General features: G+C 32.2%; 1 protein-coding gene across 2 annotated transcripts in view; it reads left to right on the top strand.

Moving 5' to 3' along the window:
- The window catches only part of LOC140060161 (cysteine-rich motor neuron 1 protein-like), a 46,815-nt gene that overhangs the window by 22,580 nt on the left and 6,601 nt on the right, over positions 1-17,634 (top strand). The window contains exons 3-8 of one of the 2 annotated variants that reach the window (XM_072106257.1): positions 9,695-9,946; positions 11,158-11,266; positions 11,572-11,693; positions 13,427-13,756; positions 16,440-16,739; positions 17,109-17,318. In XM_072106257.1, the coding sequence (XP_071962358.1) occupies positions 9,695-9,946; positions 11,158-11,266; positions 11,572-11,693; positions 13,427-13,756; positions 16,440-16,739; positions 17,109-17,318 (1,323 nt within the window). Of the gene's footprint in view, positions 1-9,694; positions 9,947-11,145; positions 11,267-11,571; positions 11,694-13,426; positions 13,757-16,439; positions 16,740-17,108; positions 17,319-17,634 lie in introns of both variants that reach the window. The other variant, XM_072106256.1, reaches the window with a different exon arrangement.

The raw sequence follows: 17,634 nt of genomic DNA, 5'->3' as shown, positions 1-17,634 counted from the left end.
TAAACTACTATTTTTGAAAAACTATTAATATTTAATATATTATGCTATATTTGCATTTTCCTGTTTAAACAATTCTGGATCCTCCCCTGACTGGTATAAATTATTTTTTTTCTGTAGTGTTTGGTGAACTAATGACATTTTACCATTGTTTAACCTTGAATGTCATCCAAAGTTGAACTACCAAATACATTTAATCCTCAATTGCCTCAAATTCTCCTCTTTACTTCCGAATGCCATTGTATTAGAAATTTATTAATCTCAGGAACATAAGGGAATTTGATAATAAAATGGACATTTTTTTTGGTAATTTTATCTCCACAGACAAGTTTAATTTCCTGGTACATAAGTAAGCAATTGATGAATAACAACAGATCGCCAGATGTCATTTTTTAAACAGGTTTTAACTTTAAAATATGTTCTTGTCTGTCTTCTTTTTTGGTCTGATTGTACATACAGTACATTTCAAACATGAATAATGCCTATTGTATTTGTATATTGAAAATGTTCTTTTTTCCAAACCAATAATTAGTAAAAACTAACCATGACAGTTTCACTGTCCTGATCGGACAGCTTCTTCAGAAATAAAAAGAAAATTTTCAATATACTTATACCTACAAACCAGATGAACATTTTCAAGCCTATTGTATTTCTTTCATTTCTTGCTTATTTTTTTTTGTGGAATTTTTCACTTTTTATTTATTTTGAAACAGTTTTTAGGTGTAATTAAAGTTTTTGGATTCTTATATGAATTGTATATTTCACAAAGAATGGGAATTTAAATTGTTGGAGCAAGAGCAATTAAATATGTTCAGATTTTACATCAAATTTTTCATTTTTACACTTGTACACAGTGTCTGGTCGTATTGTATAACAGCGTGGGGCGGTAATGTCGAAAAGGGAGACAAAAGTAGAATTGACAGAATGACAAGGAAGGTAGAGAGGATGGTCGGTCAGGGCCGAAGGTCGGTTGATGATGTCTACCACAACTGCGTCTTAAGTAAATTTGTGTCTGTCACGAGGGATGAAAGTCATTCTCTTTTCGAGAGGATAAACTGTCACCTGAATGTGACAAGTAGTAGATATCGTCTGTCGGCCTCCCGCACTGAACAATATCTTCTCTCCTTCCTTCCACAAGCCATTAAACTTTTTAACAAAAATTACAAACGATGAAAATTATAAGAGAAATGTACTGTAAATAGTTTTGCTTTTTATTTTTTTTATATATATATCAAATATGTTTATTGTATTAAATGTAGTTTCAATTGTTCTGTAATTTTTAATGTAAGCAATGGAATTTCTAGAATTGGATGACGAATAAAATTTGAATCTTTGAAATCTTTAAACAGCGCATATAGAGACTATTTGTATTTTGCGCTAATTTAAAACCATTAAACTCCTGCTCATTGCAAGATTGCGCATATATTCCCATTAAAACTCTTTAAACCTCAGTTCCAAACAGTCAGCGCTGTTAAACATGGGTGTGGACTGGTTCACATTCCATGATTGGCAAAAGTTTAATATTGTTTATTTATGGAGGTACTATACAGGCAGAGAATATTCAAATAGTTAAAAAAAATTCTCCCAATAAAACTATAGCAACTGTAGCATAATATTGTTTATTTATGGAGGTACTATACAGGCAGAGAATATTCAAATAGTTTAAAAAAATTCTCCCAATAAAACTATAGCAACTGTAGCATGTGTTTTACCCATAATTGGTGAGCCATCATGTACCCTGAACTTTATAACAGAAACAAAATTCTAACATTCAACATACTTTCAATCATATCGATTGCATGATGGAATGAAGCATTTGTCAACTTGCGTCAACAGTCTATTTTTGGCAAATTTGATGGTTCATTTGCGATAACGATACTGTGATGCAAGTATGTGGGTATTTAGAGTAGAGTACCATTAAATTAAATCATCCATGTTGAGAGTATTATAGTAGTGTATTAGTAGTAATACCTTAATATAAATGAAATTATTAACATAATCGGGTATTTCTAAATACACAGAGAATTCAAATTGGAAGCATAGAAATTGAAGCTGTAGGCCTATTGTATGGAAAAGGCGTTAAAACAGTTGTTAATTAGCCCAAATAAAAGTTAACCAAAAATAGTTAAAAAGCTGCTTGAGAAAATTAATTTTGTTTTAATTGATAAAACTAAACATTTCTATATAGTTTCATAAAGGATTACTTTCCAAGGAAAGGTTTTCATACTATAATGATTTCTTCAGATCTTCAGTACCTTAGCCACGGTCATTCACCATAAAGGATGACGTTAAGGAAATTGTTACAAATTAATAACTGTTTGATTGCCATCTTACACTTAGGATCAAAGTTAGCCTACATGGATTCCTTTCCAAAAGGGTACTTAAGAGTGGGTGGAAATCATAAATGGCTAAAACAGACTGGTTGAATGTAATCAGACATATGAAACATTCAAATTTTAAAAATTAATCAAATTGTCCTACTTGTTTTTCATACCCATGTTTTATTAGCAGCACAGTATGTGTAAATAGTTCAATTTGTTCAATCATTATTATCAAAGAAATATATTACCATTTTTTTTAAGACACTTTCTTTTCCAGTCTGTTTTAATTTCATAAAATATTTGTAAATTAAAAGAAATGTTCTTTTTTTAATTTTGTTTTGAAAGAAATAAATGTTAACAATTGAATTGAATGTTTTACAAAAAAAAGGTATTTAAGCCAGTGCTCCTTTAAGTTGTAACCTTGGATTTAGATTTTTGGACTTACCTTTTCTGTTTGTCATTTATTGCCTTGTTCAAATTTAGTACATTCTAATATCTTTGAATCGCATGTTTTTCTTTGTTTTTTGTGCAGCACATCTGTTGCTGAAAAAAGTTACATAAGAAATTGTTACATTAGTTTGCACTTGCACATTATTAGTGACAGATGTTAGTGGTCATTCTATAACTTTGACCTTAACCAGGTAATTAGCACTTTCATTTCAGTGACAATTTTATAGGTTTACACTCAAAACAACAGGTGCTTTATCAACACTTTAACATTGTAACTTCTTTATATGATTTCTTTGGTATATTTAGATTCTTTTACCAACATTTGCTTATATAGAGTATGATGGACCACATTCCCACATTCAACAAAGTAGTACTAGTAGTAACATTTTGTTTAGCAATGTTTATCTTAAGATGACAGCCAAATTATAATTCACAATCTACTTACTAACTATATTTTTTTTTGGAATAAAGTTATTTTAGGAATTTTACTGAAATTCTAAATATTGTCAATAATAACATACAAATTTTACCTTTTATGAGAATAAAACATGCTAGGAATGTGTATGATAATATTTATGACAATTTTGCATTCCTTTTATTGTTAAATTGTAGATGAAATTTCCAAGATGTTTTGTTGTTGTTTTTGTATGTATGTGTACACCATGTACAGGTATATCATGAACAGGATGTTGAAAGGAGGAGAAACTATTGACCATCTGGTTTTGGGCCAGAGAAGCCAAGGTCACTGACCATTTCAGAGGTCATGGTGCTTAAAGTGCAGACAGCCTGACTAGTTTTGAGATTGTGTCCTGGGTTATAAGGTTGTTTAAAACTAAATTAATGATTTCATTTTGTTGATATTTGCTACTGTGTATCTCCTGATAGCTGCGAAAAAATAACAGATTAATAACTGTTTGAACTAATTATCCCCAATACCTTGGAAAACAGGACAAAAAAATAGGTTATAGCATTCTCAAAATAACAGTTAAAATCACCCTATTTGTCACTGTACTTTAGCAAAATTGCTGTTATTTGAATTTAATCGACTGCTGTGGAGAACTACTATAGCATCTCAAACATTTTGGGTAATGTTAACAACCACAGACTGATTTTAACATTTTTGGGAAAACAATTTAGGAAGTGGCCTAATGTAAAGACCTGAGGCCCCTGGTTTAAGAACCCTAGGTGGCTCTCCAATGCTAGAGGCCTTGGTCGTTAGCCTTTTAGACATATTTTAATGTTGTTCCCCTGGGCCCTGCTCGGGTCCCCCCATAAGCTCCGGGGCCCCTAGGTTTAGCCAGTGAGCGCTCATAGCAGTTATGCCACTGCAAAAGGCCTGTTGGCATTCTCCAAGAGAAATGCAAACCATTAGAAAGAGAGTATCTGAAACCTGTTTGATGATTGATTAAATAATTTAGCAGATGGTTTGTTCATAACACCAAGTGCTTACAAATTATGGGTGTTTTGATTTCATTAAATAGGTTGCATAATGCATTTAGGGCATATTAAGTTGTTTACTCATTCTGCATATCTCTATAGACCAAACAAAAACCACAAGTTGTCTCCATTTGAAAGTTACTTTATTTGCAGAGTGTCTGTGTTTTGAAAAGTAAACTGTATACACTGTTGTGCAATGTTGTTAAATAGTAATTTAAGATGGGCGGAAATTTATTTTGAAAAAAGGTTTTACTGTAGGATATCAATGGGATGACAGCTACTGGCTTTTTAATATATCTTTGGCAAAAATCTAATTGAATTAATCCAACATAGGGCCTATTTATATTAGTATTAATTTGCATTGTATGGTACTGGTAAATTTTAAAACTTAATGTGCATTTCTAATTTTACCTCATCAAAAAGTATATGTAATGTTGCGAAAATGTTACTAAGCTCTGTGGATGATATATATACAACCAAACATGATGACCACCAAATGAACAACCACTTTTAGACGTTTTTGATAAGCATTTAGATGCTTCTTTTTATATTTGCAGTAGAAACATGTCCTTAATTAAATCCAGGCTTTTCTTTTATCATGAATTTTTCCTTATTTGGTATATTAAAGACACCCTGATGTTGAAAATTCCAAGTCATAAATGGTGATGCAACTGGGATTTCATACAACATACCAATAAACACCCACACATGTTAGAAAAGTGAAACTATTTTGTTGCTTACAAGCAATTAAGCTAAAATTATCATCCACCCACAATCTATATCATCTTTCAGGATGTTGTGGAAGGGAAGTTATTTTGTGAAACATTAGATAAATTGCACTACATGTATTTCATATTTTTTGGTTCTATTCTATAGTTTTCTTGCCCTTTACTCCTCAAATATTATAGTCTTGGTGACTGAGACCAGAGAATCAATTGGGGGTGTTTGAAACCATTTTCAAGATTGGTTCTTTGTTTTTTGTAGTTATTTTTGTGACCCCATTTCTGATGGCAACTTTGAAAAATCAAAAACTATAAATTGTTTTAAAAACCATATTCAACTGCTAAATAAAAACAGGCTCATAGCCCCTGATAAATATCTCCCTGGGCCCTGTACTATTTGTTAGCACATTCAGGAATGTTTTAATGTTGTATATCAATAGATGTTCACCTGCTGCAAACTGCCTCCATTTCTGTTATTTATCACATGTCATCTCAGGTTCAAGCATCTTGGTTGTAAATTATAAAGAGCCATATACAGACTGATTATCCAGTTGCCTATCTCTCAATGGGGTAATTACTTGGTAGGAAAAAAGTCTGCAGTCAACAGGATGATGTTTTAAAAGGATTGGACTTGAACAGGTTAACCAAGATTTAACAATAAGTAAATTTGGTGACTCTTCTCCACACAGATATTATTTGAGGTAAAAAACTTACCTAGCGGGAATGGGTTGTGTATCTCCCTGCTTTCAAAGGGCCAATTTAGCTTATTCTAATTGGTAGATATTTTTATTCGGAAGTTGGGGAAAGGATGCGGCAAGTTTATTGGGGGTAAAAAATATATTTTCTGATAAAAATAAAAACTTGAGTGTGGCCAATCAAGAATTTTCATCTTTAAAAGCAAATAAAGCTCCAGCCAATGGATGCTAATATTGCTAATATTATATATATATATATTTTATCTGTCAACGATTTTAACTTTTATATGAATTTTATAACCATTGTAAATTTTTAGGTCTATTTTATGTCATTTGAATATTCAATATTTTATGTGTTTTACTGTATGTATGTTTTATCGAGGGCCCTAAATGATCAGTTCCTTTAGGAACTGGATAGGCTACCCGCAGTAAAGAAGAAGATGCTAGCTTTGCGCCACAATATCAACAAAATGTATTTGTCAATATAGTTGGTATTTGATGTTTTGAAAATTAAAGTTATAAAGTCATATTGTATTGTTGCTAATAAAAACATTACAGTCAGTAGTCTTTCAAGTATCCACCAATATTGTTACAAAAAAAAAGATGTTTATCAAATTAAACTAAGAATTGTTTGCCCTACATTTATATAAATTTATTTATGAGCATTCAGTTTCTTTTTTTTTATACCAGCTTCACTAGCTATAAATTATTATTTGCATCATTTTTCCTTAAATTACTGAATTGATAAATTGTGGAGAAATTGTGTATGTGTGTAGTATTGCATGTTGAACATGGGTATTTACAGTAATATGTGACCTTGTACAGTTTATAGATGGGATACCTATTAAGGAATAGTAATAAATAACTAGTCTGGGTGAAAGTTGTAACAGCTGGGAGCAAATAGCAAAAATACTGCTGTAGTTGATCTTTGTTTTGGCTACAACATGCAGGTATTTATAGGCTGCTTCATGAGCCCCTTCCACTGTCAGAGACAGTCATATCAAGGCTGTGTTTATGCTATTTTTAAGCACCTGGTGGTACAACATGCTGCTGGCACCAGAGAAGTTCACAAAATCTGAACAGCACTGAATAACAATTAACATTTTAAAGTAAAAGTAGTATGATTTGCATAGAATTCTCATCATCACAATTGTGTACCCTACAAATTTGCAGACCAACTCCCTCTGAAGCCATGTCCAGAGGAATAGCCATTAAAAACTCATTGGAATGACTTATCTTGGGACATCACAGAAGCTAAAGTTTGCTATACACACCTTCAATTTAAGTGGTAATTCTGGAAACCAGCTATTAAAATGTTCAAAATATTTACCAGCAAGGCCTGATTTGTACAATTTGCACTATCTGTTCTTTAAATACATTAATTTTGCACCTTTTTCACATGCACATTTTGACACATGGAACAGTAAAACAACAATGTGTGGTGAAAAGAGACATAATTAAGATAAAAATAATGGCCACATTTATCGTTTATCATCTGTCGCCCATTGCCAGTAAATATCCATCCTTTATTATCTCTCACCAAGTGCAATTAGCCATTTATCCATCATCATTCTCCATCAGTTGCCAGTAGCAACCATCATCATCCCTCACCATAAACTGCCAGTAGCCATTTATCCCTCATCATAAGCCAGCAGACACAAATTTTATTTGATGATGTACTCGATTAGGTAACATTATGTGCACTAATTAGATTATAACATACAGAAAAATGCATGTATGCCTCATAGATCTTTCAACACTTTTTATAAGGTAATGTATTATCCATATTATCAAATAACTTTCTAAAATGTATTAATGGCCTAAAATTCTTTGTATATTTTATATTGTTTGTGCAATTTTAAAAATGTTCTTATGAAAAATAGTTTTTTATAATTATTATTTACAGAAAATCCCCCCAAAAAACATATATTAATACATCATGTACAGTTGTAATGGTTGAACAGTGCCCTGTTCACATACATTAATACATCATGTACAGTTGTAATGGTTGAACAGTGCCCTGTTCACATTGGAATGCTGGCTTGAATCTGACCTTTATATAACAGATTGGAATGTACTGTTTTGGCTAGAAAGCTACAGTAGCCTCAGGACATTCAGGTCACACCATAGCTGCCCTATCATAAGTTCCATATGATTTATCATCAACTAAACTATTGCTTATCATATTGTATTGATAACTAGGATTAGACACTGTAAATGTCTTCCAAAAACCAAGTCTGGTAGAAATAATAAACTGTAGATTGAATTTTGAGTGACAAGTGATTTTGAAGGGGTAAAAAAACATATTTCAATTCTATTTTTATCTTCAAATATAAACATGTTAGAATACTATGTTAGGTATTCAATAGGTTGGAAACTGTTCACAAATACAATCATTTAGTATAATGCAAAAAAAAACCTACATAAGGATAAAACTGTACTGTTATTTTTTCTATCCGAGTTAAATTGCAGTTATTACAGTGTGGTTTACCTTGTTCTGTGTTTGTAAAAAAAATTACCGGTTACACATCCGACTTAAATCGTGTTTGTATATGATGCTGATGCAACTATAATATTTATGATTTTAATCGGGTATGCATGGAACAGAGTTATATATATAACTTAAAGTGCCTCTAAACAACTTTGGTAACCTCATTAGTAATTTGTTGATTTCTGACAAGCTCCTGAATAGCAAGTGTCAAAATGAGTTGTTAAAAGAGTAATTGTCAATTATAAACTAACTTGATCCTAAAGCTAGTCACAAGGGACATTTTTTTGGGTTAGATACACTGATGAGAGGCATGGTAGCATTATTCGCATTCCAAGGTCAACAAGTTGCAATATGTATCATCATATGAAGTAAATACCAGATATTCAGGGGACATCTTCTGGATCCAACAAAGGGTGGGATTATGGAACCAGGAAAACTGGGTAATTAATCATTCCTTAACAAGATTGTAATGGCTGTCTATCTAGATTTAGCGGAGTTGACCTGGTTCTTCAGTACTGTGTGGTGGCCCTTCAGATATAAAATAAGGATCTTATAATAATTCTATGCAAATCGTACTATGTTCACGCAAAAAATTAAATTGTTATTCGGTACCATTCAGTTTAATCTAGTTCGGCTAACTAGATTGAGGATGTTCTAGTTTTCTGCCGCCAGCAGCATGTTCCGGGTGCTTAAAAATGGTTTAAACACAACTAAACTGAGGTGTTCACTGAAAAATATGCGATATTTATGGTGGTGTTTGGTTTGGTTTTGCAGTCAATATTCGCAAAACTTCTCCTAACAAAAACATACTGTACAAAATACTAAATAGTTCAATTTTTTCTTTATACAATGTTTAGTAGGCTGCATATATACTCTAGGAATATATTTTAATATTTTAAAACCATAAGAAGAAACAAAAAACAACATACAAAAAAACAAAGAACATTTAAATGTTAAAAATTTCCCAAAAATCAAAATACCTGAGCCAAAGCAAAATGTACTGTGTGATATTTAAATAATGTTGCTGCTTTATTATTTACATTCAGAATATGTTTATTCAAACTTCACTTGAACTCATGCTTGTTGGTTTATCTAATATTCTTGCTAAAGTTGAACTTCGTAATTTAATACAAATTATCATATTTATGATATGATAATTTGTTGGATAAAAATAGATTAATATTTATATAATGTCAACATAGGAAATATAACTTATATTGGTTCAAACATAAAATAGGTAACATGTAACATTTCAATTAATTTGTCTAACTTATTGTTTGTGTATTTACTTGTTATACAGTATGGATATAGCTGCAAAAGGCCAAAAGGTTTGATGGCAAGATGTATATAAATGTGATGAGATGGAGGTGTCCAATACATCTTTACAATATATGTACAGTGTATAGGCCTACTATATTATATGTCTTTAATTTGATGTTTGCAACAAACTCAAATTTTATTTTTTTTCCCAGTATATAATAAGTTTTAAATATTATTATTTATTACATCAAACTCAGATTCAAGTTTCTTTTCCCAATTAAAATGTATACATTCATTAATTTATGTATTATTTGTTTACAGGAGATGTACCTACAGATTGTACTAACATAAAGTGTGTGGTTGTGGATATACAATGTCCGAATGACAGTGTCAATGTCACTGTAATATCACCGTATAGCCCGACTGAATGCTGTGCGGCAACCCCTACCTGTCGCTGTGATCCAAGCATGTGCAATGACATCCTATGTGCAGGAGGATATGAGAAGGTACTCATTTCAGCAGGGGACGGAAGACCTGGTACTTGTTGCGATAATTATCAGTGTCAAGCCATAGGTGAGTATTTGTATACTGTCATGGTGGTAATGGTATACATTATTTATTATATATCTCCTTGGTACTACAACCATGTTTAGTGAAATGCACACAGTTTCCAACCATAAACAATTTTACAGAAGTCAACATGTTGTTGTATAGTTAAATACATTATAAAGAGCTTGTGACATGGTTTACGTTGGAAATTTTACTTACCAGTTTATGAACTGGCCAAGTTCATTTGTATACAAATAATGTACAGTATCTGTGTGTCTGTGTTCTGAAATCATCTCAATCAACATTACTGAAATGATTTAGATTGAGGGAGAATAACAAACAACCTTGTAGAGGCCAGCCTATTATTATAAGAAGTATGCAAATAAAATATTTTGTCACGTAAATGAATTTAGAAATTAAATCACAATCATGCTTGTCACGTAGTTTCATCAAAGTTGTTGTGTTATGTTAATATTATATCATTTGCAATCTGCATTTTTATTATTCTATAACTTGTTGCTGGTTGTCTGTTGTTTTTGATAACTTGTTTACCTCACTTTTCTTCACTTTATGTCACGTTCATCTTACTAACATTGATTTGAATTTTGTTATAAATTTTGTTTTGGAAAATTTACTAAAAATATGAATGCACTTTGAAGTGTTTATCATAAATTTGATATCAACAAAAGAGGGGGCTGTGGCATAAAAAGTCATTTTTCTGGACACTGTTGAACTGTACAATAATATCAATATCTATGCACAAGATCTGTTCAATTGGAATTGTTTTAAATATCTTTTATTATTGCCTAGATGATTAACAACATTCATTGACAATTCATTTAGTTGCAAATTTGTTTGCGGAATCAAAATGTCAATGTGTAATGTTGGCCCTCACTAAAGTAAATTGTACATCAAAATTTAAACATTCTCAACATTTATATAGGCCTATGTACAGTATGTGTAGTGTGAAGCTAAGTTTATACTAAAAAGAGACAAAAAACAAGATAATTTCTTTTACACAATTTTATTTTTGTAGACCTTCCATTAAACCTATTTGCTTTTTCTTAGATCTAATAAGCACCCAATACTAGATGTGTCAAAAATCATTTCAATAAAACATCATTCCATTGTACATTATAGGCCTACTAATTTGCATGTTCACAATGGTCATTTCATTTCACCCTTCATACCATTTCTTTGCACTCTTTTTTTACCATATTTAGCCCCCTCTTCAGATTGCAGTAATGTTGAATGCCCACCAAGTTTACCAAGCCTGTGTCCTGTGAATTCCCGATATGTCTCTGGTGGCACATCAGATGATGGCTGTTGCCGCCTACCAAACAGGTAAGCACACTTTTGGCTATAGCCAAGCAGTAATGAAATAGAAATAGACCTGTACGGTCAATTAGAACAATCTTTTTCATGTGTAGGTGTAGATTTTATATGTAGATAAAGATTTAATTTTTCCAAGCGAGGTCTGGAACTACTACAGCTCCAAAGTTAGAAATGCCCTGAATGTCACAGAATTGCACTTTTGGGCTCACCTCATACATATTCTAGTTTTGGTCCTAGCTTGTATTTTTCATATTCATTTTTAATTTTTTATCCACACACCCTATTATCATAATAACCATATTTGTTTTCTGTAGTTGTGAATGTGCGTTGGAGTTGTGTGTTACTCCAACTTGTGATCCTGACTATGAGTTGAGGTTAATAGCTGAGGGGCTAAGTGATCCTGAAAATTGCTGTCCAGTTTACAAGTGTATCAGTCGTAAGTATTTCTAAATAATGGCTATGTAGAATAAACAAAAACATCAATTACTACTTGCAATACTTAATTATACCGGAAGTTAAACATTCTGAGATATTGTTATGGTAATACCTGAATAAACTTAGAAAGCTGATATATCAAACCAACTAGGTGATCCACTTCCGGTAGAGAGGATCACCTACAGAAATTGACAAACCATCAAACGAATAACAGTCATGGAAGCAACTAGTAATAGTATATGAAATGTCTACACAGATGAGTATGGTAACAGATAATGATGCAGAGTACTTTTGATTTTTTTTTTTTTTGATTGATTCTTTTTATTTTTCACACAACATTCATAAAAATATAAATAAAAAAATTAAGTACATTAAAGTGTGAAAAACAGGGTAACCACAAGCAAGCAAAGCTTTTAATCTGTGGCACCCTAACTTAAAATATAAATTTACAAATATATTACAAAAATGTTTTCATGTAGTAAATAAATGAACGAAAATACAACGCAATACATTCACCCTTCATACCATTTACAATACAATGCAATAGCATAATAGTTAGGACGCATGTATTTCATGGGGCATGTTGCCAAAGGTGCCTAAATTGCTTCTGGAAGCAGTGGGTTACAGTACAAACATGATTGGTTTAATGATTGATTGACATAATTAAGTTTTAGGTTTATCAGCAACTATTTAGAGATGTGATTGACACGTCAAAACTAAATTTATTGGCCTACTGTACCTGTCTCATTAACCTGCTATTATCAAGACATGATTGGTTAGTAGGCTGCCATGTGCAAAGATAGGCTTCACTAGCTATTCCTACAGTAAGAACCGGATAGTCTACCTTTGCGCCCTTGGTGGCCTACAGAAAACATTTTTTTGTTTGAGTGTAGCAATTGTGTTTGTTCGTAGGCTTGCAAGTCATAACTATTCCATGTTGCCTTCTTAAAAAAATAATACTGCGGAAATCATACCCTTACTGAAGGTACAACATGTTTAATTTTGTTTAATATGTTAAATATTACATAAATAAATAAGGCCAGCCCAAGGGTGTCCAGTATTCAAATAGTTTGCTACTAAAACCATGTTTTGCAATCTTTGGTAAACTCAAACATGTGTATAGTTTTTACACCTTTGTAGCACTGTGAATAAAAGAACAAATTTTGATGGAGTTAACGTTTTCTACATTTACTGGTCTTTGGGGAATTTTGAAATTGTTCTCCTTTCATGATACAAACAATATCTTTTGGATATGTTTACAATTTAATGTATATGATCTTAAATCGGCTGCACGCAATCTCAACAAAAAGGCCAGTAAATGGTGCTCGCTTTGTGAAAGATGAGCCTGTTGATTTAGTGTGTATTACATTTTCTTCTAGATTTTGTTACATTTAAAGCTAGCTTAAGAAAACGAAATAAGCAAAGTGGTATGCTTTATTATAAATCGTTTATGTGTTAAAAAGTGGAGAATATTTTTTAAGTACAGTGGTACATGTCAAAAAGTAGTAATAGTAGTATAATATAATATAGTAAATTGAAACGGAATAAAATTTTAAAGAATTGAATAAAATGAAAAACAGATATCATAATAAACAAAAACCTTTATGAATATTTTTAGGCCGAAACAAACCAAATGATAAATCACCTAATAATGTCTTTGCATTTTACTTTAAAGAATACATTACAAAAATCACATTAAATTAATAAGTAATTGTTTTTTTTATTCTGTATTAGAACATGTGAAGGATGGATGTGTATACAAAGAAATTTCATACGACCACGGTGAAATGTGGCATCCCGAAATTTGTCGTATGTGTGAGTGCTGGAATGGCGTTTCCCGTTGCATGCCCATTCCTGGATGTCAAGACTCGAGTGCACCACCAATTATGAAAGCATTATGCGTAATTGGCGGGAATATGTACGAGCACGGTGATGAATGGGATCATGATGATTGTACGACTTGCCGATGTGTGGATGGCAAGTCACGATGTAATGGAGCATCTTGCGCAGTAACATGCAAGAACGCCACCAAGGTACCTGGAATCTGTTGTCCAGTTTGTGATGGTAATTATGGTTATTTACTTATTGATTATAGATTATAAATATTTTCAATTCAATTATGCTAGTATCAATGAAATATCTTTTTCATTCCAAGACCAAAAAAAAATGCATGTAAAAATTCTCTGACAAAACATATGAAAAATTAGTATCAAAAATAATTAAATCTCTATTTGGAAGTATTACAATTTTATTTATACACAAATTCTGCTACAATTTCAATTGCACCTCAACCATACACAAGTTTATAAAACTCATTCAAATCTTTAAAAATTTAATTGGCTGCCAATGGTAGTAATAATAAATAGGATAAGAAATTGATTTTATCCAAAATATACTTTAAAAGCATAAATTGTTCAAGCACATGGTGTCTACATCTAGTCTAAATTAGTGGGGAAGGAGAGGGTTGTGATTATACTAAGGCAATTACGAAATTTTAAAGTTGATTTTGTAGGTCATTGTTTAAACGTAAGGTGGGCTTCAAATTGTAATCTGTATATCTACTCTCACTGTGTATGAATACAAATCCTGGAAACAAAACCTTCATGATCCGACTAATGAACTGGCACCTGGGCAGATCAACTGTATCATGAATGTCGATCATAACAGTTGGATTTAAGAGACTTTCTATCACTAATTTGATTGGCACTTGTACAGTTTACTAACTTTTAAGAATTTATATCCATTGCTATACAACAATAAACTACTGATACCCTTATCTGGAAAATGTTAGATTTATGTATGGATTTGTAAATCTATGTTTTCTAAATAAAAAAAAAAAAACATCAATCTTACTGAAAGCAGGGGGAAGTATCAACATATATAAATCTGTAAAATAGATACAGAATCAACAATTTAAGCTTTCTAAATGTGAACGCTTTCCGGCCCCTGGACCTCTCCTGATAGGTATGGTTAATATGTTTTTCTCAATACTATATCAACCTGGTACTGGGTAGGGTCTTTTTGAATATAGAATATAGAAAGAGTTTACTGTTATAATTACTAACCATCATCTTTCAGTTTGATTGGCACTCCTACAGTTTACTTAACTAACTTCTAGAATTTATTGTCAACTGCTATATAACAATAAACTACTCTATTACCCTTATCTGAAGATATTTACCTTTAAAGTCTTTGCAGACATGTTGGTTGATAGATAGGAATCAATCAACGTCAAGAGTGGTTGATAATCTTTCCAAGTACTTACCTGCTAAGCTTGGTTTGTCATTTAATTGTGTTAATAATGAAACTCATTAAAAGTGTAATGTCTAATCATGTGTTGCTTTACTGATGGAAAGAAAGAAAGGTGATGAAAACAATTTAAAGTGTGTGTTGTAAAGATAACAATACAGTATTTCATCAATGATTCAAATGTAATCTATTGAGGACAGTATACAGAAAAGACAATTGAGATCCTTGAGCTGGCACACAATGTCTGCTTTTAAGAAAAATTTAATTTTCACAATAGATTTTAAAGAATAGAAAAAAACGAATAATCCTTGAAATAAATGTTAAGGGTTATCCAGTTAAGTAAATATGGAAGCCTAGTTTAAAGTTTTATGGCAAACTTGTTTTGGAATTGAAATAAACTAGACTGTACAATATCAGTAATTAGATTTAATAATAATATAATGGAAAAAAGAAACATGGAGAAACTAGAGATTAAAATTCTTTAGGCCCTATAAAAAAAAAATGATATTGACTGACATTGTAGAGTAAGATTATGTTTCTTTTAAGCCTCTAGTTGAAGAGGAAGGTGAATGGTCGATGCTTAACCCCATGCATGCAGTCAAACATTTCTAGATAAACATGTTCAAAACATTCATCAATTGCACCTAGATGTAATAAACAAAACTACTAAACATGACTTGCGGTTTGGTATCACCCCTGCCTCATTAACACCTTTGCTATGCTTAGACATCGCTTACCCTTTGACCTTGTACACCTGAGTGAGATCTAGCAAGTAGATTAGGTAGTTAACTTGCGTCTTGTAAAAGTGAAGTATTTACAGTATATACACATCATGTTATTCTGTGACATCACAGGGAGCGATCATTTATAACTTGCTATTTTAGTGAGTTTTTTTTCTTGTTTTATAATGTTGGGATAAAACAGGCTATGCCTACTGTAATTCATCGACAACGGATGTTTAGCCTCACCGCTGCACATGGGATAACGGGAATAATATCGCAGTACAATTTTGACTGGGGTACTCAAGCATGAAATATACCTTGCTGAGTAAATTTTGTAGTTTACACATGTAATTCATTTTCGTCTGAACACAACAGAAATACTATTTATTTTGATTGATTGAAAGCCTAATTGTGTAAATTCAAGTATTGTATACGCAAATTTTACAGGGGAAGATGAACTTTTTAATAACATAATGGAAGTTGTACATGTAGTGTTAATTTCATCCAATCTACAGCCTAGAACATCCTGATCCATTTTATCCAAAGCATGTTCACTCTAGTACACTTTTTTACACTATAAACTCCAGAATACACAGAGTCCCTCCTTCCATTTACACTAGGTAAAGAAACTGTTTGCGCACCAGGTTGACCATTTGACACCATTTACAGTACAATGTTTTCTGCTCCCAGTGACAGGATATCTACAAAATGGCAGAAAGTGTTAGAAAAATGTTATCTGGGACTATAAAATAATAAATATTATGTTCCTATTTCAGAACCTGATGTGATAACCAAACCGCCAGTACAATGCCCTAAATTCAACTGTAGTCTATTTTGTCCTTTCGGATTCAGTAAGGATGATAACGGCTGCCCTCAATGTCATTGTGCAACAGATGCTAGCAAATGTCCAACAGACCACAGCTGCTCCAAGTACTGTATTTATGGCTTCCAGGAAGACCGGTGGGGATGTCCGAGATGTAAATGTAAACGATGCAAAGAAATGATGGATTGTGATCTGCAGTGTACCAATGGATTCAAGAAGAATGACCGTGGATGCAATATATGCAGATGTTCAGGTAATTCAGAAAGATGCAAAGGGTGCAGACAACGTAGAATGTATTTTCCATATAAATAATACAAATATTCATCCTATTCTCTGTACTGTATTTCCACAGTCATCATGTCCAGCCCACCATATGGATATTCTGTAAATACCCAGTGATGGATCACTATAGATGCAATGTACAAAACAGTAGTGTGCTACATAACTCACTTCTATTAAGATAGTTTTACTTGAAGAAAATAATTTTAGCTTACTTTAGTACATGACTACAAAAATCATAATTTAGGTCTGTTCAGAACCTTTGCAAAGTCCTTTGTAATTTCACTACAATACATAATGTTTAAACTTGCATGCTTTTTGTTTTCATTATTTGTTATGTCAGAATCATCAAAGAAAGAGACAGTTCTTGTGAGTCTTGGTTCCTGTCAATCATCCAGTGGAAAACATTATGAGGACAGTGAGAGTTGGCATGATGGATGCCGAGAATGCTACTGTCACAGTGGGCAGGAGATGTGTTCACTTATAACATGTTCTTCTCCCGCTTGTGGAAAACCCGTCATTAGAGCTGGTGAATGCTGTCCTACCTGCCCAGGTATGAGCTGCCCTCTATATAATTTACCTACTACTGTACCTACCTAAGAATGAACTTTATTTAAAGGTTTTGCTGCTTTTAGTTACATGGTCTGGTTGATTGCATTATTGAATTTTACACAAACAAACAACAAAGTTATCAAATCTTGTAATTTTGTTTTTCATATCTGTGCCATCTTATTATTTGGCCAGGTCTCAGTAATTTTTTTATATCAACCTGTTATGTTGAAATTTTATGAAAACATAAGGAGATCCCAGTGGACAACATGATACCAATTAGATGAAATTCCTCAGAAAATAGGAGATAATTGACACTT

Source organism: Antedon mediterranea, chromosome 10 (assembly GCF_964355755.1).
Source record: "Antedon mediterranea chromosome 10, ecAntMedi1.1, whole genome shotgun sequence".
Classification (NCBI taxonomy): Eukaryota; Metazoa; Echinodermata; class Crinoidea; order Comatulida; family Antedonidae; genus Antedon; species Antedon mediterranea.
This window is presented reverse-complemented; position numbering and strand designations above follow the sequence as displayed.